Source organism: Nyctereutes procyonoides, unplaced genomic scaffold (genome assembly GCF_905146905.1).
Source record: "Nyctereutes procyonoides isolate TBG_1078 unplaced genomic scaffold, NYPRO_anot_genome, whole genome shotgun sequence".
NCBI lineage: Eukaryota > Metazoa > Chordata > Mammalia > Carnivora > Canidae > Nyctereutes > Nyctereutes procyonoides.
Window position 1 is genome coordinate 15155582 of NW_026575037.1, and position 27801 is coordinate 15183382.

A 27801-nucleotide genomic window follows, 5' to 3' on the forward strand; every position below is an offset into this window, starting at 1 on the left:
GTGTGTACAACTCAAGACTAACTGGCCCAGAAAGAAGACATGGCACTGGATGCTGCACAGAGTGCATTGTGGGATTGTGTCCCAACGTCCCCGGTGGGAAAGCAAACGTGAATGTGCTTTGGAAAGCATAACATATCACCCAAATGTAAGGGGAGGCTTTGAACCTTTAAAGAAGAGTCCGATTCCTGGGAAGTATTTCACTGTGGTTAGTAAGTGTGTGCAAAGCAGTATTTTGAGAGATGCTCTGAGTACGTCTGCTTGAGCAATGTTATTGGCTGAGTCAACAGGTTGAGAAAGTTGCTTTGTGTTTCCTAAGTTTTATTTCAGTCATTTCATGATTGTGATTTGAATCTCTGTCAGGAGCTGAAGGAAGGGCCATGTGTGCTTCCCTTGGGAAGGCCAGTTTTACAATGATCACTAGAGATTAGGTTTTGTATATTAATCACTGAGTGCCACAGTCAAAGAACGGGGTATTATACCTAAGAGTTCCCACTAAATGGCTACATGGTGTTTAAATTTTATTAGGATGCTCACACCTATGTTTGGAAGGCCTGGCAGTATCTGGGCAGCACTGGCTGTGAAGCCACTTGCCAATGCCTGCCTGGTTATACCAGAGGAAGATTCTGGTTGTGGCAGCAACCAGGCTTCGGACTAAAGCCTTTTTTACTCTGATGCTCCAAGTGGCGTTCAGCGTTTGGGCACCCTAGAGGACTGGCTCAGCATAACGCCCATGCAGTTTTAGGCCTAAGAGTGGGGCTCACTTCCTAGTAACATGTTTTGCCACTTAAATATGTGAGGAGTAAATGCTTATAGGAAGTGGCTATAGTTCAAGGCTGTCCTTAAAAAAAAAAAAAAAAAAAACAATAAAACAAAAACAAATCTACCCCCCCCCATGTTTCCTCTAAGCAAGGGAACACATGGCAATAACAGTCTGTGTGTATATATATATATATATATTTTTTTTTACAAACCTTCAAAAGAACAATGTTCTGTTGAGCAAAATTCAGTAGCATTCTGTAAACATTAATTTAAGCAAATCAATACACTCAGTGAGCTAAAGCCATATTGCAAGATAAACTGGCCAGAGTGCCACTTTGTCAAATAGATTTTCGTTTTCTCGGCTAGATAAAGACAGTTTCAAAACGGGGCAAACGTGTTGCAACCAAGGTTTGAAAAGTATGTGGCCTTCAAACAGCCTGCTTGTTCCTACTGCAAAGCTGGATAAACATACTTTAAAAATGATAAGATGGCTTAGAATTGATTTGGCTTTCAGATTGTACGTATAGTAGATTTCTTGGTTGTCTCACAGGAAAAGGATAAAACAAAATCCCATGCATTCAGAAAAAAAAAATGTACTTGGGAGAAGGGGTTAAATTGTCTTGAGAAAAGGAGCTTTGGGGGCAGTGTCAGTTGGTGCTTGACTTTAAAAAAGAAAGGAAGAAAGAAATCTTTATTCATGCTGACCTGATGGGCAACAGGCCTTCTTGCCAAAATCCAAAAGCCAAACTCTCTAGTGGGTTTGGGATCAGAGGTTTCAGCTGGTGGAAGCTGCTCGCGTTCTGTGCACACCACGCAATGTCATGTTAATGTGCGAGGGGTGGGGGTGGGGACAGAATGGGAGGGAGACCCACACACAACGGCCCCCAGGTTGCTCCCAGCCAGCCTGAAAGAGCTGCAGGGATAATTAGAAAAAGTGGCAAAAGGGAAGCATGTCTCTCCGTCTGTCGCTGCAGCAGGGACATACATTGGGCTTGTGGCAGGAAAACTTCCAAGTGAAACCGCCTGACATCCTCCAGGGCCATACCAGTCTATACAACCAGATAGGACATGGTGGAAATGGCCCAGTGGAGGAAGTGTACTAAAAAGAATGAACAACCATGTGGAAATTGCAAAAGAGGGAGGGTAAGGATCTACCCTGAATGGACAGTGGAACTCCATGAACAAGCATCAGAGGAAGTGGACTTTGGTCCGTAGTGTGGGCAGAGAGGGGCTGCTACAGGCTGTCACCCCTTGTGTGGGTGAAGCGAAGGACAGTGAAGGAAGGACTGAGGCACGCCCTGAGTATTTTGTTTCCTCACCCGCACGGAGTCTTTCTCTTTTAAAAGTGGCTATTTAGAAAATCCAAAATTCCTACACCTCTATGAGGTTGGTAACATATGTGTTAATAGAAACATCGTATGATGATCAAGAATTGTCCTTGGATGGGGCGTTTTGACTGTGAATAAAAAAGAATGTCTTAACATCTACTCTACCTGTTAATAATTTGTGTATACTTTCCAAACTGTATAAACATTCCATTGGTAACTCTGTGCAGTGATATCAAGATAAATAAAACCATCTCTCCCACAGCCCCAGAGAGGGAGGTACTTAACTGGCTTGCCGGGAGTAGAATGGCAAATGTCATTATAATACACTCTGTGACAACTTAAAAATTATTTTGCGGGGCTGAAATTTGGTTCACCAAATATGATTAAAATGGCTAGTTTATTTGCTCATGCTTGGAAGTCTCGGTTGTATACGTGTGTCAGGAAACACAAGGACTGTCATGTTATTTGTGGTGATGGAATAAAATTTCCTTCCCTCCAAAGCTCTGCACGTGTTTCAAAGAGTGACTCCAAGTTTAAACAATGAACACATAAAATTAAACAAAAAGAAAACCAGAAAAAAGGTATTAAAAGGGAAAATCTAATACTTTCCTAATCTCTTTACCCCCAGGATACATTGCAAATACTCTTGGATCTGAAAAACAACTGGAAGCTCTCCACTGGAATTACGCAGCTGGTAGGCTATTCAGGTAAGACCTGGATCAAGGCTATTCCACCAAAGAAACAGGGAGTTTAGGAACCTCAGGACCAGGAGAGAGTTCATGTTCTCCAAAAGGGTGAAACGATCTGAGCCAGAGGTTGGCAAACTTTTTCTGTAAAGGGCTAGATAGTAAACACACGGGCGTTGTGGGCCACATTCTGTCTCTGTTGCACATTCTTCTTCTTGTTTACAACTTTTTAAAAATATAAAACCATTCTGAGCATGGAGTCATAAAAAACAGGCTGAGGGCCAGATCTGGCCCATAGGCCATAGTTTGCCAGCCTCTGCTCTTAGCCAAACTTGAGGGCTGAGAATGAATGCGCTTTCATTCTTCACTAACCCTGTGCGCCTCACTGGGTCAGCACACTACTTGTTCTTGCAGGGTAGCTGGGATTGATTCGCCCAAATGCAACCTGCAGTGTCACACCATTCCTCAGGTGTACCGAGGGCTGCCCATGTCGATGGGAACAGAGTGGAACCACACCCAGAGATCATCAAGGACCGGTCTTGCTTGGTCCACCAAGACTTCAGTCTTGCTCCACCTTGATGAGGAGCTTTTCCTTAGGAACTTTCCTGCCAGTAAACACTCAAATGTACGAGATGGAGGAATCTGTATTTCCTTCAAAACCCATCAAATGAATCAACTCGATATTTAGATGGAAAAATAAGCAGCGTACTGGTCACTCTGTAGCGTTAACTAACTTCCTTTCAAGGCAGCCTCATGAATTGTGGCATCGGTATCTGAGTTCAAGACAGGCTGGGAGTGCTTAAAGTTTAACTTCTGCTACAATTACTGGGTGAGGCGGTAAAATAAATAGGGCCAAGCTTGGTGCCATTCTTGGATGGGAGATTATCCAAAAACAACAAGACATAAACTCTCCAATATTGCACGAAAGGAAGCTGGGCACAGATAATCCACAGTTACTCCTGTTTCGTTCGAGAATGCATTACGTGATTGTTTTCTGCAGCAGGTTTATCTTCGTAATTAAGCTTTGCCTAGGCTAACATGGAAACTAGCCTGCGTGCCCTGTATTCATGCTGATAGAGCATGTGAGTGAGGAGCCCAGGGAGAAACTGTTAGGAAGTGGGGGTTCAGGCAGGACGATGAGAACATTACTCGTGGCGAGCACCAGAGCAGGCACTGTGAGATACGGGTGATAATCAAAAGAATGCTTCCGAGAACACCGGATCCTGGGAGAGACGGCCACTCTGCTAACAATAGAGCATGCATCCCAAATAATATCGAGGCTGCTCTGAGAAAGGGCTGGGATTAAAGGCCTCAGTCCCATCTTTTGGTTTTCACTAAAAGATCTTTGTTCTGCTGGAGAAATTCTGTTTTGTTTCCGGAGTATTCTATTGGTCTCTCCTCCACAATTACTCTTTGCAAAAGGAAGGATGAGCTATATTTCCAAAGCAACCTAAGAGCTTGGGATTGGCTCTGAAATTCCTTTTTCAAGAAAGGTAAATAGTTTAGAAGAGGGGAGAAACAGATTCCCGAATGGCCCCAGGAGACTTCGGGAGCCCTGGACCCATGCCAACACTGAATGGGACTTGAGGTATTGCCTGCTGTGGGGCATCTTAGGATGCTGTCAGGGGCATCTTAGGATGCTGTCAGGGATTGGCACTTGCAATGGCCCTGCTGGAAGGCAGTTACAGGAGTCTACATCCAGGTGATCATGCATGCCATCAGGCCACTGCAAAGGAGAAATCTTTGAAAATAGTCTCTATATTAAAAGAATGGTAGTGGCCTTGAAACCAGAGCCTTTCATCTTCTTCCACCCACTTCTGCTTCTGGTTGTTTCTCTGCCTCTGGCACCACACAAACCCCTACACTTGTTCTCAGTCAACATAGTACCTTTTACTAAAAGTCACTGTTAGAACCAGATTTTACTTTAAAATGCTACAATAGCCCCTTCCCCCCCAAAAAACAGAAGATGGGGGCCATGACCCTAAAAAGATGAAGACTACATATCCAAATGACTTGTGTGAGGATTTAATACCTGCCAACCACAAATACATGAACACACACAAAAACCCATGAAAGACTTTCATGATGGAGATTACCACATTGGGAGGCCTTAAAATAAAAGGTGGGTGATGTGATGCTTTTGCAAAAGTTGCCAGCCAAGCCTAGTCATGAAGGTAGTTATCCGAAAAACTTTCTGACCCTTAGAAGAGGGGAGGTGCTGTCTATCATACAGAGGTTAATGCATAGCGCAAATGCTGGCTATCTGGGTGGAAGTGTGGCACAGTGGGATATGGGTGGGAACAGGTCTACAGACTCTCCCTCAGTTTGTGCAGCTCTGTGCTATCTCCTAGAAAACCCACTTGCACGAGGGCTTCACCGACAAATGTCCTCATGGTTTGGCTGCCCTAGCCAACACAACAAATAAAGTGAGCAGCAAGTATAATGATGCGTGCCAATTCAGTCAATAAATGTTTATGAATTTAAAAAATTAGTCTCTATAATCCCAGCAAGGGAGTTGCCACGTCTCCAAGGGCACTGTTGAGATTTAGATCTGCAAAGCGGGCCTTGGGAGAAGGCTAAAATGGGCACCCTAGAGATTTTCACTGAGATAATTAAGCCACAGCAGAGCCACAAGGGTGTCAGTGGCCCCACATGGACACCATCTGGATTCCTAGGGGCTCCACAATCACTGCTTAAAGCTGTGCATCATGCCTGGGATTTATTTAAAGAATGCAGAATGTCTTTATTCTAGAATCACAGAATTTCAGAGATAGAACACAGCTCTGTGTTTAATCTTATCACTTCACAGGTGAGCAAAGGACAGCCGGACGAGGCAGGTGTTGCCAGAGGCAGACCCTTCCATCCGGTGCTCCCTCACCCTCATTGCTGCCCTTCTCATCTGGAACCCACGACTCCAGAATCCTGGAGGCGTTCCAGGTTGGTGTCACCTTTACAGCCACACCTGGGGCAGGAGGAATCACTTTCTCTTTTTCAAACCAGTTTTGCATTGACTCTTTGTCCCAATTCTGATGAGAAGTCCCTGTTTGCTCATTTGTTTGTTTGCCTATTTAGGGTCAGCAGGAAATGGTGCAATAGTTGAGCTACTGATAACAGCAACATGGTAACTTTTACTTGGCTCTATGGATTAATAAAAGCAAAGGCTTATACAGCACTAACTTTGTACTATTAAGTTCACTTAATTCTCAAGACAACTCTGTGAGGTAGTTGCTATTATTTTCCCCATTTCATAGATGAGGAAATTGAGGCACAGGAAGTGTAAGACACTTACCAAAGTTTCAATGCTAGGAAGTGGCAAAGCTGGGATCTGACCCTCGGAACCAGTTCCAGAATCCATGCTCTTAGGCTCTGCATTATTATTAGTTCAGGACCTGACATTGCAAAGACTCCCCAAAGGATTTCCTTCTTAGGATTTCAAGGTTCTGCTTTCATATGAAATAACGCCTACTCATAAGTGAAGAACATTTCTTTCCTGCCCGAGAATAATTTAGAGATCAGAGCTTTCTCGTCTTCCTTATCATCGTTACAGACTCAAGCCCAAGACTAAGGCCATGTCTTCGTGATATTAAATATTCTGATACTTTATCTACAAAGACCCTAAAAACATCCGGACAGCATGGTGGATCTGCCCATTTTTTATTTGGCTGGTTGTGCCCTGTAGACACATTCAGATTTGTCAGAATACTGGCCAAGAGTCACAGAAATTGGTCTCCTGGGATCATTTTTAACCAAAAAGTGTTCCTGAGATATTACTCAAGAAATCCAACTTCTGAGGATAAACTTTTGGGACAAACAAAACAAATCTCACTGGGCGTGCGTGAGAGAGGTACAATCACCAAACTGGTGTGGCTGCCCACAGCTGGAATTCTGTGCCATGGTCTAGTAATTGCGACCATCCCTCGCAAGGGCACAGTCATGCCGGAAGCGCATTACAGAGGGCAGCGGAAATGATCAGGGGCAGCCCACTTACTGTATGAGATTAGACTTTTAAAAAGGATTAGAGCCCCTTAATCTGGAGAGATGAAGATTAAGAGGGAGGAATGATCAAAGTCTATAAAATCAGAAAGGAAATGGAGAATATGGCCACAGTCCTGTTCACAAATCCCAGGATATTATACCAAGGGAGATCCCTTTGGAGTTCCAGGGAAATCACTTTAAGAGCCATAAAAAGAAGATACAATTTTCACAGCAGGTAATAAATTTAGAGAATTAGTATCTTGAGGAGTGGTATACTCTGAGAAGGCAGTCAGATTTAAAAAAGGTTTAAATAAACCCATGGGTGATAAAACCGTAATGAGCTAATAATAGAAGGTTGGGAATGTTGCGGCGACATCCTAAGTTTTTCGAAAATGATACCACGAATGACAGGTACCAGCCTCTCCCGACAGGCTTCCTGCCCGGGGCCGGGTAGCCTACTGATCTGACCACCTCTCCTTCCGCTCTGCCGGCCAGGTGGGTCCTAAGGTTCGGAATGGGGCTCGGTAACTGGAAAGGGGCCTGGTACAATAGGACAACTCATTCCTTGCAGGGAGTTTCCTTTATTCCTTACCAATGTCTCTGTCCTAGGGCCTGCCCGTGATGCCCATAAATATATGAACTTAATCCTTAAAAATGAAGAATCTGTGTTTGACTCAAAGATAGGGACATTTCAAACATCTTCTGTGGCAGCGACTGGGGGATAAAAACTGGTTAACCTCTCCTCTGGCGAGGCTACTCAGAGTATGCTAACACAGACCAATTAATTCAAATTTAAGGGGAAATTAAACATCCCAATTATGGAGCACCCATCACAGCCCAAGACATTAAACTCCGAAATTTACTGCAGTTAATGGAGAAACCAGCACACCTTAACAAAAGCTGTGGTTCTGTGAAATACACGGAATAAAACTTAAGGGAAATGTTTTAGCTCCTTTCTAAAAGAGCCAAGTGTTAATCTAAATATCTAATAGTAGGTCTTGGGGGGGCGGTTGGGCACGGAGAGGGGTTAGGGTTGCAGGAGGCAGGGGACTTGGGTCAGGGGTCGAGTGGAGATGAAGATCCCATTCAGAGAAAAAGAACCCTTAGACTGACCATGACATGCACAGTGAAGCCTGAAGAATCTTTTCCATACTTGTATTTTCCGCTCTTTTCCGAAAACTGGTAAAGTGTGGCAAAGCGTTGGAAGCAAATAAAGGAGCCACGGAGAGGAGAGGAGTGGCGTGGATGAGAAAGGCACCGTCCCACAGGCGGTATCTAGCAGCTTCCAGGCCCCACCCCATCTACCCCATCTACCGTCGTAAACTGGGAGCAGGCCCTTGGTATCTATTCCAACAGCAAGTTTTGAAAATGTTAGTCCTCATGGTGGGGAGCCTCAAAGTCACAACCCATCCCGGGAGCGGAAGAGCAGGAAGGCGGCAAGTGGTGGGGGACGGGTTCAGGGGTAGAGTCCCCCCGTTTCTCACTGTAGACTCGGGAGTGATCTGGGCAAAAAAACAGGGACATCTGGAGTTGAGAAGTCGAGGGAAATGGGGGAAGAACCAGGAAGATGAATACATGATCATCAGCCACACAAAAGAACGGAGCGAAAAGAAGCCGGGATTTGGGCCCTGGCGTCTGGCAAGGAGGCCGGCAGCAGGGCTAATGAAGCATTTGTGGTGTGGGACGTGTGCCAGCGCAACAAAGAAGATGTGCTTGGGCTCTGCAGATGTGCCAGGGCCCCCAGAGCAAAATAATGACATAATCACCATCAGTGTCACAGACCAGACTGTACACAAGGTGACAGGGGAGGGGGGAGGACTCGCCACGGCCCGCGGCGGCGGCTGCCCCGAGGCCTGGGACGCAGGCCCAGCTACCTGCCTCTGCCTCCAGCTGCGTCTTCAGTCTTAAGGTGAGGCTTTGTCCCCACCACCGGTGGCTGGGGTTCAGCCGACCCGAGTTACTCCTGAGGCGGGGGCAGGAATCTGACAAGCCGATGAGAGCTTTAGACTGGCGTGGAAAAGGCTGACTAAAGAGAAGCCAAGGGAGGAAATGGAAATGGAAGGAGTTCGGAGACAAACTCCCTCTGTCTTCCTTCAAGTTCCGCGCTCAAACTTTTCAGGAACCTGGCCCTGGCCATCCCACCTGAGCTATCAATACTGATCCCGGATGGCAGCGGTTCACGCTAGAAAGAGAAGGCAGGGAAAAATCTGGGGGATCTTGAGGAGGGGGTGGAGGGGAGGGGGGGAGCGGATGGTCCCCCCTCGGCGCGAGGGCGCCAAGCAGCAGGCAGGCCGGGGGAGGCGGCCCCTGCCCATCTGGAACGAGGAGGTCTCGCAGAGGGCCCCGCACCTGCCCGCGGCTCCGGCTCGCTAAGGTGGGTGTGTTAGTACAGCTGTCTGGCTTTTAAGTGACTTTTGTCAGTTTGAAAGTGAAAGTCTGTTTGAGGAGCTGCAAGAACAATAGCCCAGAGCCCGGAAGAAGAGCTCGCAGCACAAAGGACTCCCGACTACACTCGTGTCCCTTTTCATTGCTTCTGATGAAAGATTCATAAGAATAACTTTAATTTTTTATGACCCCCTTTTTTGGTATGACTATATTAGTTGTGTCAACTTCCATGCACAGGTTCTCTTTAAATACCAAAAGGTCTGCGGGGAAAGTTGTTCAAGGAGGCTCCGGGGACAGAATCAGTTCTGGGCACCCTTATGGGTCCCTTCCTCCAGGAGGAGCTGCTCTGAGAGACACAGAGATTTCCTTGAGGTAGGCCACCCTTCAGCCTCGACGTCACCGTACACACTACAGTGAAGTGATCTTAGACCTTCCTAATGTGCCAGTTCAACCGCTCTTTGGAAGAACAATTATATTTGTTTTTCTTGGCTTCACCCTATTTAACAGGAACAGAAGTATAATCATCATTAATGGTCCTCTCCTCCTTTACTTCTCAAATAGCTGTCTCCGCATCGCATCTTTAGTTTGTGTCTCAGGCGAAAGAGGGGCTGGGGGCCACACGGATTGCATTGTTTTGTGTCCTGTTACCAAACAGCACTGAAGACTGGCTCCAGGCAATCCCTGAAGGGGATACGGGTGTTTTTAAATGACAACGGTCTGCGTTCAGGAACCGAAATCCTGCGGGTCACCAAAAAGAACGTTTGCAAAATTCCTTCTCCTGGCAGATTTATGCTGAGACACTTAAGAGAAATGAGTGACTGAGCCCTAAATTTTCTGCCCCACGGCTGAACAAGAACCAAACAATTACAGTGAAATCAAATCCGGGGGCGGGGGGGAGGACGAGGAAAATTTGATTTAAAATATTATCTGCCCTGTGAAAAGGGATCACCAACTTTTTGAACGAGCGTCAGGTCGCTAAATGAGTTTGCTTAATCTAGACGAAATAAACAGGCTCCTTTTCAAAAGGCTGTTAGAACTTCTTCAGACATTTAATCCGGGATGGGCCGAGCACAATGATAACATCCCACCGAAAGCTCCAACCACCACCACCAGCGGCTCTCCGCAGAGAACTTGCTCCCTTTCTCCTATTGATAACCCTTTGTGGGGCGAAGAAAAAGAGCAGAGGCAAGGAGAACTGAATGTCAGACAATAGACATCACTCCACACTGTCTCTGAACTTCCCTCATCTCTGAAGGACAATTAATTATGAAGGCCTTAGGGGTAGGTCGAAGCAAGGGAAAACCCACTGCCATCCCAGCACCACGGCTGCCACCTCTGTATTTGCTAAATGGCTTCTCCTGTTGGGGTACAGCCACCCAGAGAGCCAATAGATCATGGGGGGGGGGCGGGGAGGGAGGAAAGCAAAAGATTTTTTTTTTGTGTGTGCGTCTGCCCTTGTATAATTCTATTCTCACTGTGAACTCATCCATACACAAAACACAAGGACAATTTTTTTTTTTTAAAGAGAGAAAAGCCACAGGGTAGGTTGCAGCAGAAACGGCCTCTCAGTGGTGTGTTAAAAAGGATGGTCTTTTCACCAAATCATTTCACAGAGGCAAAACAGACAAACACAAAGAGTTGAGACTTTTTCTCCGACATTAAATGGAGTAACTGATAAGGTCAGACATATGATACCTAAAGACATGAATCTGTGAACTCTTGAAGTCAAAGGGCCTCTCTGTGCTGAGGAACAATCTTTCAAAGGAAATAGATCATAGAACTCCACTGAATCCGCTTTAAACTTTATGAAGCAGGAGGAGAAAAAGCTCTAAGTAGGGAAGCTTGACAGAAGAGCCTTGAACTATTTTCTGAAGGAAAGATGAGACCCTCCCTAGGCTGCCACAAAACATTTTTTTTTTCTAAAGGCTCCTCTGAACTTTGATATGTGCCAAGACACTGCCATTGAAAGCTGTATAATTATGTGCTATAGCCACTGTAGAAAATGCTTTGTTCACCCCAACAAAGGACAATAAGCAAAGTAAAGCGACGTTACACTGTATCTTTTTCTTTAAGAATGTTGAGAAAGGTCATGGAATGCTATAACTAATAAAGCTGTTGAGTAAGGAGGTTTTAAAGCTGATCTTACTGTGCTTGAATGTAACCCAATGACAAAAAAGACACAGGGAGCTAAAAATGCAACGACATTACCAAATAGATGATAAATCAATGGGCCCGCTTCATTATACTGATCAACACCTTGAATCCCAAAAGGACAGTGGTGCAAAAACGAAGCTCCGTGCGTGCGTGCACCATCCTGCCTCTGCTCCCCCGCACCCCCCGCCCCACCCCCGCCCCCAACCCTTCCAGCCCACCTCGAAGCCGGCATCCTTACTGTTCTCTCCCTCACACTTCAGGCCATCATTCTGTACAGGAATATGTTCCCAGACAGCCAGCCATGTGTGTACATATATTTAGAGAACATTCATTTAGTCTCTTAAAAGATCAATTTGGCTTGTCAGTGGCGGGACTGGCAGGGGAAGAAATGGTAAGAGTCTCTTTTCCTCCTCGCCGCCCACCAAGGGTGTGTGTCATGTGATCACTCAAACGGCTCAGCGGCTCGGAGGCCAAAAGACTGCAACAGCAGTAAAAGGTTTTCGCTCATGTGCCAGTTTTCCAAATGATCACTCATATTTAAGTATCTATTTGGAGCAGAGGGAAGCGCTTCCTAAATCCACCTGTCCTCATTTTTCTTTAAAGAGATGACAATGTGAATGAGAGATTTCCAAATGCATTAAATCTTCTTAAACGTGTGTTGTGCGGGAAGCAGGAGGGTTGGGCATAGGGGCAGGCGGGGTGGAGAGAATGTATTCAGCACATGTATTTCAGGGTGTGTGTGTGTGTGTGTGTGTGTGTGTGTGTGTGTGCCGGGTTGGGGGGGTGTGATGCCAGGGGTGCTGCTGTTCTTCTTTTCTCTTTCTAAGAGGAGAGCGTGACGACACAGAAGCAGGCCTGCAGAGGTACCCTCCTTGGCCGGTCAGGTGACACCTGGGAAAAAGTTGAACCGCGGGCTCTGTGATGGAGCACCTGCTCGGTGGGATGTCAGTATTTCGGAAAGTGGTTTGGATGAGCCCCATAATCAAGGAACTGAGTTCCCCGTGTTGTTTTTTTCTCAGCCTCCCAGCCTCCCACCTGAGTCTCTTTAGGGACGGCAATGGGGGCTAGGTGCTCTCCCAGGGCACGTGGACCCGGCCTGCAGATAAACGGCTACCACTGGCAGGCCTGTGAGGGATGCTGGCTGAGGCCGGTGGGGACAAGAGCCACCCTCTGGTCCTGCAGATTGACAGAGAGTCCTCGGCGCCCCCTTGGAAATGGACAGCCATCCTTACCTTCCTTCCTGTCCCGGTTGTGAGGGAAACAAAAAAGTAATAAAATCCAACTCATCTGCCCCTAAAGTCAGAAGTATCAGTATGATTTAAAAACTGGGAAGGGATCCCAACCCTTGTTTCCCTCCCCATAAAAAAATGTTGGAACCTCTTCAAAGGGAAGTGAGAACGAAGCAGGGAAATATATACCATAACACCTGGAAAGACAAATTTATTGTTGCCAATCTCATTAAACGTGAGAAGTAGGAGAGAGATGCAGCCTGTCATTAAACCCCCCTCTCCTGCACACCTTGGCACACTCACCTTCAGAAGCGAGATGCCCCACCCGGTGTGAGGTGGCCAACTTCCCTTCCTCCGGCAATACCCGGGGGGCCCCTCCCCCTTCAGTGTCTTCCACCCCCCTCCCCTGGGTCTTCTCAGGATCTCACCACACTGGGGCTGAGCGCTGTGCCAAGGATCTTGGCCATTGTGTAAACTGATACAAAAGGCAGAACAAGCCCTCCTGTCACTTAGAAGGTCCTGACTCATAAAGGCCAGGAAATGCAGGGTTCTAGAGGAGGAGAGAGATGCAGGCCACTCCCTCCTCGCTAGTGATAAACCTTCCCCATCTGCTTTATTTTCCGGGAGGCCAGGGGTCAGTAACCACTCTGGCCTTGAAAGCCATGAGCAGCAGGGGCTGGAGGGGGATGGTGCTAGGCAGTGACAGAGGTGCCACCAGCAAGCTTATGACAGAGGCAGAGACAGAGCAGAAAGCTGAAGAGAGATAAGCAGCTGCGGAGAAAGAAGGAAGAAGAAAGTCATCGAGAAGGAGGGAAAGCCTTGGTTGGCTTCATTCTCCCTCACCCCTCTGTCTGCCTGGCTCTACTGGTTCCCACCAGTTTAGAATCACTTAAAAAAAAGGTATAAAGCTTTAGGCAAACTAAACTTTTTTCTCATATTAACAACCATATCGTTATTATTGCTCACATTAAATAAGTTAACAATGGGAAGATATTCAGAAGAGTGTCCGGGACATAGCACAGTCAAGAAACGTTACTTATTTTGTTATCGTTACAAACTGATTGAGAAATTTAAAAATGCCATAAGTAAGCAGTTCTTTTATTTGACTAACTAATACTCAACTGGGTTAATATATTCCTTGAAACTGACTGGATCTTTGGGCATCATGTAGCCATAACTTCAAAGTCTCTCTACCATATTTCGTCTCGGTTTAATTAGAAAAAAAAAAAAAAACCCAAGGTTTACAGTTCTCTACTTTGCCATCCTCTTCACTTGCTCCTGTCAGACTACAGATTCACTTGATCTCAAGAGGAGAAACTTAAATATAAAAGTCAAGCAGTGCACACAGTATCACTTGAGACATTCAGCTGGAGGTGCCAGGTCTACTTGTGGCTCGTGGCCACGACCCACAGTGGTAAAGCTACGACGATAGGACCAGTGGCTTTTTAAGCATCTCACTTAAGCGCTGACCTCCATGCACAAAGGCACAGAAAAGAAGGGATCATCTTATCTGAAGCTTTTGTTAGTAAATGCGCCAAACTGGGAGGCTAAATTAGAAGCTATTTAGTGATCGTCAGTGGCGGTGAGTATGCGTATGCGTATATGCCTGTGTGCGGTACGTGTGAGGGAACAGCACAGAATCCATGTTCCTGCTTTCTTTCTTACCACATTTCTGGAAAGATCCTAGTTTTTACTGAAGAAGGAAAAGACCCAGAATAGACCAAGAACTTGTCTGAAGTCACATGAGAAGTGACAAAACTGCTCCCCGGGCCCCATACTCCTTGCACTGAAGCAGTCTTAAAATAGACACTGCAGATAAAGGAGAGGTGGCCTGGCTGGAAGTGGATATGATTCACAAAGAGCGAAATATCAGATGTTAATCATATTAAAGGAGGATTTAGATGATGCTAAATGGAGCAGCTTGTTGGGTACCTCTTGATGCCAGCCGCCCCTGCTTGTGTCATTTCGGCCCTTATGCTGTGAGCAGGGGATTAAATTCCAACCAGGTAAGGTTTAAAAACCCTAAAAATCCTAATGTGCACCGTAAGGATTTGTCCTCTCGAGTATATTACACAGCAAAAACGCAGAACTCATCTCATGAATCTTGGACAATTCTTTTAGGAAGCTTGACGCATGCTGCCAAACAAATATTTGCCATAATCAGCTATAAAGAGCTCACTAGCACACAGTTGAACTCTCTTTGGGTAAAGTTGAGAGCAACAGACTTCTCAGAAAGGGAGAGGAAAAGAAATGGAAGTCTTCATAAGATTTCTTTAAAATGTTTAGCCATAATCCTATTCATCAGCTTTAGAAGAAATTCTGCTAGAGAGTAGTCAGGAGAGGAAACCAGTGCTCTCTTACAACAGACTTTAAACACAGAGACTTTGTAATGGTGAAGAAATCCAAGGAGGATCGCCACATTTAATGTGTTCAGCCAAAGAAAAACTTGGTTCATAACACTTTTAGCAAGAAAAACATATTAGTCTTGGAAAACGAAATTGGCTTGCAGTGCAACTGTTCAAACTTTCAAGGGAAAACCATGACTTCGCCACAGCTAAGCTCCCACCTTCAGGGCCTGATAAGCCACCATCCCTGATCTGCACTGACAAGAACCTTGTGAGAAGGGCCCCAAAAGGAATGGGCAGACAGGGCGGTGGGAGGGCAGGTCCTTTTATTGACAAGTCTAGACCAAGATGCCTTTCTCTTCCTTTGAAGCTGCCAATTTCCTGGGTGTTTCTGGGTGCCTATCTACGTGAGGAAAGCAAGAATATTAATGTAAGGTCCCCCTGTACGAGCAGATATAAGAGAAGAAAATTCTTATCCTCAAGATACCCAAGAAAAGGACCAACTGTGTCAAAGTCACCCATAGCCTGTCTACAGTCACCAGCGGGGGTTCAGCCCGCAGAACCCTTGCCACGTTCCCACCTCTAACTATTGTGGCCTCAGCCAGCAGGGCTCAGCAAAATGCTTTTGTGAGGACTAGGAGATTCGCTAGTGTTGTCTCATAGAGAGTCATCACGTTGCAATGAAAAATGTTTGCTGAGGCACCACATTAGCCAGTAAAGAAACGCCTTACTCACAGCCACACATCTTTCATTGTTGTGTGGCTATTGCTTTCTGGGAATCGTCTACACCGCTTCGTGTGTATCTAGAATATGCATGTTGTAGATACGTGTGTGTGTGTGTGTGTGTGTGTGTGTGGATGAAAAGCAGCATGCCTGTGAAGTTACACATATGCGAGATACACACACTAGACTGTCCCCACCAGAGAACAAAAACAGAAACAAAACCATAAAAAGATGTTGATGGCTCTCTTATAAGACGTACTTAGTATAATTCTCATACCATTTCTTCCATAAAGGAAAAAAATGCTGATTAAAGTAGAAACCACAGAATCACTTCCCCATCAACCTTTCTAGACTTTTTTAGAAAACAACTTTTGCGGCTATCAGTGCACACAGCATATGTCAGCTCAATCGACATGCCAGGACATAAGTGGCAAAAAAAGGCCTATGAAAATGGAGACCTCTTCTCTGGAAAGGGAGTCACTGTGAGTGGGTCCCTTGCTGCAATTTCCTGCGAATTCTCCAGTTCCCTTTGCTATGGCCAATGGGTCTTCATACAGCAGAGCTGGGGAAAGGGAAAGGATGGAGAGGCGGGTCAGCTCCCCGTGACTCTGATGGGAACCAGACGGGGGCCTCCTCATTGCTACTTTACCTCTTATCCTATTGGGGGATGCTTGTGTGAGATAACAAGACTACAACTGATTTGGGGGACACTGCTAAAGAAAATAAATTAAAAAAAAAAAGAAAAGAAAAGGGAGATGACCAAACAATAAAGAGGAGTTCCTACCTCAAAGTCATTTGCTTTATTGTAGTGCATGTTCAGAGCCCTGTACAGCTCACAGTCTCTGGTTATAGACAGCTCTTCGGTACTGGTGACTCCATCGTTGATGGCTTGACGCGCGTACTTCTCCATCTGAATGTAGTAAAACTCACGGAAATTGCTAAACCACTTGATGAGCTGAGAGGTAATGCATCTGTTGAACTGTCAAATTTAAATGTTGGAAAGGATAAGAACATTGCCATTTTCTTCATTCATTCTTTAAGCATTTGATGTATTTTTAAAGTTCTCCTCTCCTTCTTCCTTAGGTATGTTTTTTTATTCCACCAAAATGGTGGCAAGAGGGGTGGTGAAAGCAGTAATACATTTATAAGAGATTGTAAAACCGATCAACAATGGAAATCCCATCCCAACCCTTTGCATTTCAAATGGAAAACTCACGTTCTAAATCTGATTTTTCTTAAGAAGCTGAACATCTTATTTTAAACACTGCTGGAGCAAACAGTATTTGTAAACTTCTTAATGGCAATTCATTCAAGCCACAGAACCCTGGGAACAGTTGTTACTTTCAAGTGCAGACTTCCCCCAGCTTTTCAAAAGTTCATGTTCTGCAACTTTGCTTTTACGAAAAGACCTACGTTGGTACCTGGTTTCCCTAACCGAAAGAAATCCAAAAAAGGATTTCTGCTTTTCAGAAAAGAAGCGCCAAGGGAAAATTGTGCTCAGCACACATTTTGCAGGGAGCCATGAGGGAGGTGGCAGGCACCCCGAGCAGCAAGAGGGGCCCCACCAAGCTCCTCCCCAGAAAGCAGGCTCAGCGTCTCAGCATCATGCTGCCATGGCTTTGCACTGTGTCTGTGAGCATCTGTGCTTTATCTTGATTTATTTTGTGCATCTGTTATCGAGATGTGTCCTAGGGTATCCGAAAAGTCTAAAGAGAGGTTATTTTTTGGGGTCTGGGAATGCTCTCAACATTTTTTCCATATAAATTGACGGTAATTGCTTCTTTGCTTTCTGCCATTTTGGCTTATGGAGGGTTTCCTAGGAACGCTCTACTTTTGGATAGCGGGGGGAAACCTGCACCAGAGATGGTGAGCCATGTGACTTCACCACTAGCATGATTTCTTTTTTTAAATGAGAATTTGTGTCATCTCATGACAGCCTCGTACAATGCTGGAAAACAGCTTTCGCACCAAAGGGGAGGAATCTGGCACTTGCTTATTTTTTGGGGATGGGTGATCCCCATGGCCATCCAGCTGTGACTCCACTTTATGTTTGCACACGGTACTCACATCTGTCCAGCCAGACGGCCGCACCTGTTTGTACACTTCCTACAGCCAGCATTGGGTAAGGCCCACGCCCCTTTCTGTTGGAGTCTATGCTGTTTGGAAGGTGTGGTTAAGACGTAGTACACAGACAGCATAGACAGAAACTTTATTACATTTTTTTTTAAATGCCAAATTACCATAACATGATTAGGCTTTAAAACTTTGTTTACCAAGGTTTCCTGATGACCTTTTAAATGAAGATGTCTTCCTGGACTCACTGCAAATGATACCATTCTTATTGACAGTCCTCTGTTCACGGTAAAGGACAGATGCATCTCAACTTGCCAAGTCAAAACCAATAAATCCATAGCTTTATATCAGGCGGGCTGACAGACAACCCCCTGCCTTTTGTCATCACAGGCATTCCCTTTCCTGGGCCCCCAGAAAAAAGATGTACATTCATCAAAAATCAACAAAGACCACTTATCAAACATTGGCCATGAGAACATCCAGACTCCCAACAAGATGACAGCTAAAGTGTGTATTGGGGCTGTAATTACTACACAGAAAGTTGTTTCTATACTAGCAAAGATAATAAATGAATGAAAATTTATGACAGAGAATGGACGTAACAAGGAAACAGAAGCAGGGAGGCTGGTGTTTCTCCCAAAAGGCCAACTTGCATCATAATTGCCATGGAGTTGCAAGGGCCCTTACAGATAATTGACCAGAAAATGATTAAGTCATCAGCAAATCGCTTCTGCTTGCAAGAGTTCAAACATGTACTTAACCTATCCAAGAATTATATTTTCACTCTGTGTGTCTGCTCTGTCTCTATTCAGCCTTGCGGGGAACCCGATTAAAAAGACAACTGAAGGACCCCCGTTATCTGATCTTCTGGTTGCCGATTTCAATAGAACTTAAACCCATTACGATTTGCTGAACTTGGAGTTCTTTCCATTTTATCTCAGCAGTAAAATACACTGTCCAAATTTCCAGACACTGAGATAAGGACTACAGGCCCCCGTGACGGCTTACTGTTCCTTTTTAATTCTTTTAGAATAAGAAACAAAACATTACAAAATGATAGCAGGCTGTGCAGTGGGGAATGAAAATTGCTTTGACATGGAGATTAGGCTTCTGCATTGTTACAAGACATTGTCTCCTATGGACAAGAGTACTGTAGAGGAAAAAAATAGAAGGGTATTTTTTTTTTTCTAGAATGGTCATGAATGACCTAATGGGGGAGGACAAAAACGTAAGCGCACTTGCCATTATTTAGGAATGAGACATAAAGGGAGATTTAAAGCTTATTGTTACAGAATGGAAATACCAGAGAGAAAGAATGGGCAAAAACAACAGACTCCCCCGACATAAGACAAGTGAAATGACCAGCACAACAGCTTGGAGAACAGGGTTTCCCTCCACCAGAAGTGCACTGAAATTTGTTCTGTTTTTAGTTGCTGGCAAAAAAAGCAAAGGCCACCCCTCCCATCCCCCACCGCCTCTTTTCCAGATATTCACGCTGCGGGAGAAAAAGTGTTAAACTTTAAAGAGTTAATTCCCCCCCCCCCTTCTGTAGTGGCTTACAAGAAAAGGATCAATTGTTCTATCAAGGAAAGCTCTGTAGTGTGTTAATGTGTTACTGCAAAAACTAATCGCTACAATAAAGAGGCTGTGTTTCCACAGTGTGTGAGTCTCTCTGACTTTGATTAATGCTTCCCACGGGACATCTCAGCCTCAATATGGGCTGAAGAAACTTCCTAAATATTCAATGAGCATGGTCAAAAGATGTATAAAACAAATCAATCTGACACCTTAATCTGGCTAGGCAGCAGTTGACTCAAGGGGTGGAGGGAATGAGATACATCATTTAACACTGCCGGCTTGAAAAGCTGTGAGCGTCTGTTCTTCAAAGCTAAAATGACACTGAATCTGTTGTACTTAGTGGTCTAAGAGTTATTAGTTGATACATTAAAATCAGCACCCAGTAGTGCACAGGAAGATGGTGGGGCCCATTGATCCTTGGCATGTCTCGCACATTTGCCCCCTTGCTCTTCTCAAAGGATTTTGAAGCCCTGATGAGCTGAGCTTTTTGTCTGGCTAAATGTCGCAGGGAGGGGATGGAGTTGGACTCTGTGAGAACATGGAACTTTGTTTAGATTCTTACTCTAGGAATTAGACCAAGTCAGCCCTGGTTTCAGCCTTCATAGAGATCATGGCTGGAGAGCTCACACCAAGCCAGTGTCTGACGTGTATGAGGTTTTCCCCCACCTCTCTCTTTCCAGAGTAATTTAAAAGCATTCACCTCTTGCCCAAATAGAAGTCACTTGTGGAGAGGGAAGTGCTCTATCCCTCTCTAAGGAAAAATGCAAGGCAGGGTGTTATCACCCTGGCTGGGCTCACCTTCTGGGGTGGATCAGAGGATTCACTTGGTCTAGTACCATCTTCTAACTGTGTCTCTGATGACACCTAGGCTACATTTTACTCACGAAAGAAAATATTTTGCACTTATGTTGTTTCTCTCTCTCTCCCTCTTTTTCTTTTACTTGCAAAACTAACTTCTGATCCCCATATGAAATGAAATGACTTTTATGACGTGGAAAGGTACATTTTGTTAGGATTAGGGATTTTCACTTAAATGAATGCAGCCACAATCCAGTATAGGCCTGTGTCATTGTGACAAGTCTTACTTGGCCCACAGACACATGAACATGTCTTTCTCAAGACAGGTGATGCAGGCTGTCACTTCTGATAACTCCTAAGGTCCTTCCTCTAGTTTCCAGGGATCTCTTAATTTTGTAGTGGTTATCTTGAATCTACAGTGAAATTAAATTTTGGATTGCCTATTCATATATAGAAAAACATCTAGTTATTTCCATCTTGCAAATAAGTATCCACCTTTACATATCTCTATTTAGAAATAGATATGTATGCGTTTATATATCTACACCCATTATATCTATGTGTACAACATTATAACATAGGCATAAATATACATGTGTATGAGCATATGCATCGTCAGCATTCAAATTCTGGATTTTCCTTAATATTAAAAAGTCCAAGAAGGCTCTACCAGTGTTTTCTACAAAGTTTCTGGAACACGGTGCCTGGACTATCCTTCCCTTTTCTATGCATGCCTTTCCAATTTCATCAGCATAAGCTTAGGGAATACAAATTCATTTATTACTAGCCAAAGAAAAAACATAATTAGCAAAGTTAAAAATGTATAATTCATTCCAAAAATAAAAGAGAAATGACCTTCGGTGATTTTCTGCTATGCATTATATGCCCTACTGTTTCCCCTCCATTAGAGTGGATAATTGGGAATTAACCAGACTCACGTATACTTTAACAGCCTCCTCTCCCAGTATGGATAGAGAATGGAAAGAATCTATAATCTGAATATTAGTGCTTTTTTTAAATAAAATATTCACTCTGGTATTTAATTGTTGTTTACATAGTGATTATTTGCAAAGCCGAATTACTAGATGTATTCTAACGAATAGGAACAATTTCTTATAAGTTTACACTGCAGTGCATTTATAAAGATTACAGATTAACTACTACAGATTAACAATCTCCCCTACTCTGGCCTCCCCCCTCCACCCAACGAATGTTTCTAATATTTACATCTACAGTTGGACAGTGTTGCTGGCTCAGAATGGCTGCTGCTTTCTATCCTCCCAAGTGGCTGCACTTCAATGGTAGGTGAGGGACCCCTGTGTATGCGGTCTGTAAAGCTCTTTGGCCTCCTTCTGATGAAAAGCACTATCTAAATAACATAAGGTATCCTCATTATTATATCACAACACTGCAGATCATTGCCCTAAGGAGGAGTGGAGGAGGTAACATGGGCACCTAGACACACGCGCGCGCGCACACACACACGTGCACGGTAACACTTTCTCCCTCTCCTCCACGTTCTCCCCTTCTTCCTGGAACCAGAGTGTTGAAAGGACCCCCCCACCCTAACCCCAACCCCAAAAGAACGAGGCTCCAGAAGCTGTCCAGTCTTCCACCAGTTGACAAATTCCTTCCCTGGTGTCTGTTTCAGATGGTCTCCCCACAAAGTCCAACCCCTTTTCCTGGCCTATACTGTGTCACTCGGCCTTTTCTGCACTTTAATGATTCTCAACCAGCCGTTCAAATTACTGCCTCTCTGTGCCTTCCCATCCTGCCCCGTATGTTGGCCCTAAGTGGGGAGAAAACATGCCTTCCACTTAAGGAGCTCAGCCAGGGAAGGAGAAAGATAAAAGGCTGAAGTTGATACACAATTCAAAAGCAAACAGGAGGGAAAACAGAACTTTTCTTATAAGGCCAAATAAAACATCAGTGAAGGAAACTAAAATGAGTTGGCCTGCAAAAGGGGGCCAATATAGCAACTGGCCATTGGGCACGGCATGGAGGGAGCGCTGGAGCAACAGGCATGTTTTGGCAGCTCCCGAGTTCTCCGTGGCAGAAATAAGAACTTGTACATATGGGGGTGGGCAGCGGGGGGTGGGGGGGAAAGCACCCAAGCCTAATAAACTAATCTCAGCTAATGTAATGTTTATCAAGTTCCTCGGATAATGATACCATGCATGTGATTATCATCATCAAAACCCAATCTATGTTTTAAAAAGTTGCAGATGATTAACACAACATCAAGTTGTTGCAAACAATCACTTAAAACCCACACACAGACACAGACGTGCGCACACACATCCACACACACACAGAACCAGGAGGTCCCCATATTCTGTAGAATGAGGGAGGCTGCAGCTGTAGGCCGACAGCTTTCATATCCTCATTTGAATAATGTGTCCTGAATCTGTCACTTTATTCATTCTCCTTATGCTCAGTGTACTCTACATCAACAACAAATTAAGTTGTAAATAAGAGACAATCATCACTTTTGTTTTTAAGCAGCTACTGCATAGAGAATTTCAATGTACGCGCCTTTCGACAGGGGGAAAAAGAGGTGCTAGAGTTTGCTTTCATAAGCACAAATATGGGGAAACCAACAGAAACCAAAACAGAAACAATTTACTGTTGCTGAGGGGAGGGGGAAAAAAACCCATTCTCTAGAGCACACCCCTCCGGGATCCGCAGAAATTTCTTCCAAGAAGTTACTAAGACATATAAAGACAGAGGCTAGGTCTGCTGGCTCACACTGGAAATGCACGTGACTTGGTACCAGCCTTCTGGTCTTAGGGGGCATCTTTGCCTGGCACGGCTTTAAACAAAAAGATTGAGCGCATTAAATCAAGTAGAACACAGGTGTATCAATGGATTGATTTTACACTCATGTCCACTAACTTCCAAGAGTTCAAATCACTACCACGTGCAAAGAAATTGAAAAATCACAAAAGAAAGATGTCCTTACCTTCACATCGGAGAAGTAGGTCTTCAGCATATTTGAGCTGGGATAACGGGTATAAAAGAACATGAGCTTTGCTTTTTTCAAGTGATTGGGTGACAATCCTTCCTGCATGTAGGAGGCATTTGGTTAAGGAAAAAAATTTCTTTAAACACAAACATCCACCACCCACCACTCCCCAAAGAATCTGGAGGCCCATCAAGCAGCCCGGGGAATTGTGGAAGGTAAATGGCACTGGCCACAGAATCCATCACTACCTTGCTGCCGCTTGCTCAAAATGACCATTGCTTGTCAGAATTTGCCAAGAGTGATGGTGAGGATGTACAATGTGGTCGCAGAATCTTGGCTACTCCGTGGTGAGGATGGCAAAACATTCCCCCTGTTTGAGGTCCTGATGCTACCTATATGTTCACTTGTTGCTAAGGAGACAAATGCACCCAACACGTATCATACAACTCTTATCGTGAGAGTTATTTTTCTTCTTCGCAATTACAGTTCTGTTTGTTCTTCTCTCCACACTCTGCAGTTTACATCAAATTATTATCCTAATGTGCGTGAAAATATAAAATGCATTATTTTGAACACTGTTAGGCAAGCTTCATAGTTTACCTTTTAGCGCTAATCTAATGGAGCATCTTGACTCACTTTCTTCCTATCTTATTATTATATCCTTTTAATTGTTTCCTTTTAAATAATAGCTAAAAGTTAGGAGGGGTAGTTTTGGCACAGACTGTGCAGGGAGGGGGTGTCGCTTTTGTTAAAGCAACGATCCAAAACCAAATACAATTTGCCTCTCCTGGATTTATAGTTAACTCCTTTGAGAGTGGCAGAGTGGTTGGGGCTAACAAATCAATAAATGTGGGTTAGCAGATCAATAAATGGCCACTTACCCAAAATAAGAAGGCCTATTTATCTGGAAACATCATTACCTTTTAGATCTGTAAACAGCAGCAACTAAAACAGTTCCCAAGAGAATGTGAGGCTCACCATAACAATCCAGGCTTCCTGATTCTCCCCCAGATTCTTGGCACTCCTCAGCAGACTCAGAGCTGGGATGGCTCTGGTCACATCTGTGCTACAGCCTGGCCCTGCCATTTCCGCAGCAAATTAATGGCTTTATAATTTATCAGAAATGAAGATGCACGTGGAGAAAATCAATGTGGTCCCCCACAAGGTCAATTAAGGGTCCTTCCTAGAAGCTTCTCTAAGGATTTTCTCTTAAAAGAGAGTATGGGAAAAATAAGGAAGAAAAGAAAATCTGCACTTGTGTGTGTGTGTGCACGTGTGCACACACATGCGTGCACACGGACACACACATTTTACCACGCAACAAAAATGCCACACCTGGTGAAAAAGGGTCAAACAAATACACGCATTTTAGGAAAAGTCAAGGTTTCTAAATGACCTCCATCAAGAGCAGCGTGACCAATCTTAGGAAGAGAGAGAATCAGGAAGTTAGTAGAGAAGCGTAATCAAATTAATACTGATAAGCTCTTGACTACTTACAGCAGGGTGTTTAACCAAATATTCTGCTGAGGATTTGATCAATTAGCATTCCCTTTAACATCGTGCAATGTTTAAAAGATCACCTTGGTTTGTAATTAGAAAAATTAAATCTTGTGCCTCCCCCAGACCCCCTCCCACACCTCCACCACGGAGAATACACACTGAAGGAAGAAATTTCGATTTTCTATCTGTAAGCCAAAGCAGCTTAACTGAACTTGTGTTTTTGTTTCAGATCCTTAATGATCACAAAGACGATAATTTATGACTGACATACTTCTTGTGCCAAGGAAAGAGCTGAAAGGCCCTCTAGTAACCTCCATTAGACTGGTAGAGAAGACTAAAGGAGCCCGGCACACTTCAGGACCATCTGTCCAAATGGGTAAGTGAAATAATAGTGGCAAGCTGTCTCGTCTTGCCTCGTGATAAGAGTTTTCAGGCAAGTCTAAACTTCAGCAGACGTTCTCAGATCTGGGTTCTAATCTTTTCTTCAGATGGCCAGATTAAAAAACCACCTTGCACACTGAATTATTATCAGGGGAAAATACCAAATTGTCAAAAATGTGGTCTACAAAACACCTTGTTTTGCTGTGGTTCTCAGAGATACAGCTACCAGAACTTCCTGACGCTTTCAATATGCTTAACATTATGCCTCGATGTTTTAGTTCTTTTTATTTAAAACAAACAAACAAACAAACAAACTCTGATCTTATTTTGATCAGGATTTGGAGGCTTTTTTACTTCATGAAAAAAAATTATTCTAATTCAAGTGTCTCAAGTCCGTTTTGCTTTAAAATGTTTCCTGTTGGTAATACTTAGAATTGATCAGTCGAAACGGAACACAGAATAAATCTCTATCTCCTGCTCATCGTGTAATTAAGATAAAATTCCCATAAAATATATGTTTCTAATAAACTATTAAAAATAGCTAATGAAACATTTAAAAGCCAACAGTTAGATAATCCTTTTTTTTCCTCCTCAAAATAAATCTGAACTGACCAATTGGTTAATTTCCCTTTTAAGTGCTTGTGCTGAAAAGCAACTGTTCTTCCAAGAAAGCACTAGCTGTTTCCAGGATACTTACACACGCACAATGACTCATGATGGAATAGATTCAGTAAACATACAGCTGTACTGAACACGAGCTAAGCTCCATTCAAGGCCAGGAAAGAAAATGAGCACAAATAAATATTAAGGAGGTAAGGGGGGGTGGGGCGAGGGGGATGGAACGCAAACAAGATCTGTCCCGGCAGCTCATGTGGCTTTGCCTCAATTCTCTTAGCCATAGCTTTGTGAAGACAGATGACATTCAATTCTATGTGTAATGCAAAATAGACAATAACTACTGAAACTTGAGACAGCTGCCAGGTGTAAAAAAAAAAAAAAGAAAGAAAAAGAAAAAAAAGAAAAAGGGAAAAAAAGAAAAGATGATAAATCCATAAATTAATGAAAGACATCTGCTCAGGAATATAAAAGATCAGAGAAGTAGGGTACTGCAGCTGAACCTGAAGCGGTGTTCAAACAACCTGAGAATCTGAGTGTTGTCTGTTTACCCAGCACAATATAACCTTACCTACACAGCAGTGGCAGGGGAGGAGCAGAGGTGGCAAAAAGGCAAATGCAAGAACACATTGTGAGGCCTGGAGGAAGGGAATTCTTTTTTCTTTTTCTTTCCTTTTCTTTTTTCCTCCAATTGAACTCCAAATTGTGGCTAGAGATTTTACCAGCTGCAGTTCCAACCAAATTGGATTGGGGCTCCTTACTCACATTTTCTAAAAGGCTTTGAAACCCAAAGAATTTTCGTGGCCTCCTTAGGCTCTGATTTGCTGTTTCTGAGAGGATTTCTCTCCCTCAAATGGGGAGAGAAGGTCTAGACTGTCTCATTTCATGAAGGTGCTAAAGTCAGTTGTTACTCCAGTAAGAAGTTGAACGCGTAAGATGTGTCACTTATAGAAAATAAAAAGAATTCGCTTAGTAATTTTTTTTTTGTGGGCGGGGTAGGAACCAAGAGTCTCTCAGTCTTTAATATAAATGTTTTCCCCATAGCTATTACAACTAATACAATTAATATGGCCCCATAAGGCTTCTAAAAATGTCTATGGACTATTTCACATATCAGAAATTCATTTTTAATCCATATGTTCCCGTTGGATTTGAGTTTCAAATTACCAAAGAATTTTCCTTTCTAAACTTGTGTTTTCAGCGTTTCCCCTAAAAGTCAGGTAGGGAATACTGGCTATCACAGGAAACTGAGCTCAGTTTCCTTACCTGCACGTCTTAATGGCTCATAATACTACTCTTGCGCTTTAACTGGGTGCATGCAAATGTCTGAGGCCCAAACAAGGCTATTTTTCTTGAGATGCAAAGAGGATGAATGACAAGGAACATCACGAAGAAAAACAATTGGCTGGCTGTTTCTTTTGGAATTTGAATAAAACTTAATATTTGATTAAATAGATTCATTTGCAAAGATACTGAACACACACACACACACACACACATATCTATATCTCCAAGATGTGAGTTCTTGGAGCAGGTGCACTGACATTGCTTCCAAACATGCACACACTCACTACTTTCTATTAGAAAGGATAACGAGGTAGCGCTTTTATATAGATTATATATGCCTAATGTGCTGAATTTAGAATGGATTTATCTGATAAGCTGGTATTCTTAATAGTTCTTATCTTGGCTACTTTGTTCAAAGAAGCGGATGATGCCCTTTGAAGCGGGAAAGAATCATTCCTTAAGAAATTATTCATTACTATTTGGAAAGCCATGACTACAAAGTAAAACATAATGATCATCATAGAGGTATGATTTCATCCCATTTCTACTCAGGTCTATTGAATTTTTTCCTAGGAATAAACATGCTTCAGGGCTCAAAGATGGCCCTTACATACCTAAAACTGAAGTAGACACCACTCCCCAGGATTCCCAGAGCATTCTTTAAACTAAAAGCTTGGCAATTTTGCTGCATGCCACCAGGTAAATCAAGGCAAGAACCACTGCCATACAAAGATGGAGACAGGAGAAAAGAAAAATAGGCCCAGTCTCCCAACAAACACTCAGATTCTCATTGGCTTCAGAATCGTGTGGATTATAGAAAGGGTTGCTGGCCTATCTTCTTCCTGAGAAAGAAGGTATCAATGAGATAAATGGTTAGAAGTACAGCATGATGGAGGAGAAAGAAACAAGAAGATAGAAAGCCAGAAGGTGGGAGATGTGATCATTAACTGCAACAAGAAGCCAAAATTATTTAGCTCCATGAAAGAAACAGCTCCAGGGGTAAGCAGCATTTCATATGAA

The 27801-nt window shown here is 43.8% G+C and overlaps 1 protein-coding gene across 4 annotated transcripts in view; it reads right to left on the reverse strand.

Moving 5' to 3' along the window:
- PROX1 (prospero homeobox 1) overlaps positions 1-27801 on the reverse strand; it is a 57894-nt gene that overhangs the window by 12386 nt on the left and 17707 nt on the right. For all 4 annotated transcript variants that reach the window (XM_055319168.1, XM_055319167.1, XM_055319169.1 and 1 more), the window contains 2 exons: positions 22996-23101; positions 16369-16563 (listed from right to left, as the gene is read on the reverse strand). In XM_055319168.1, coding sequence (XP_055175143.1) covers positions 16369-16563; positions 22996-23101 — 301 coding nt within the window. The remainder of the gene's footprint in view (positions 1-16368; positions 16564-22995; positions 23102-27801) is intronic.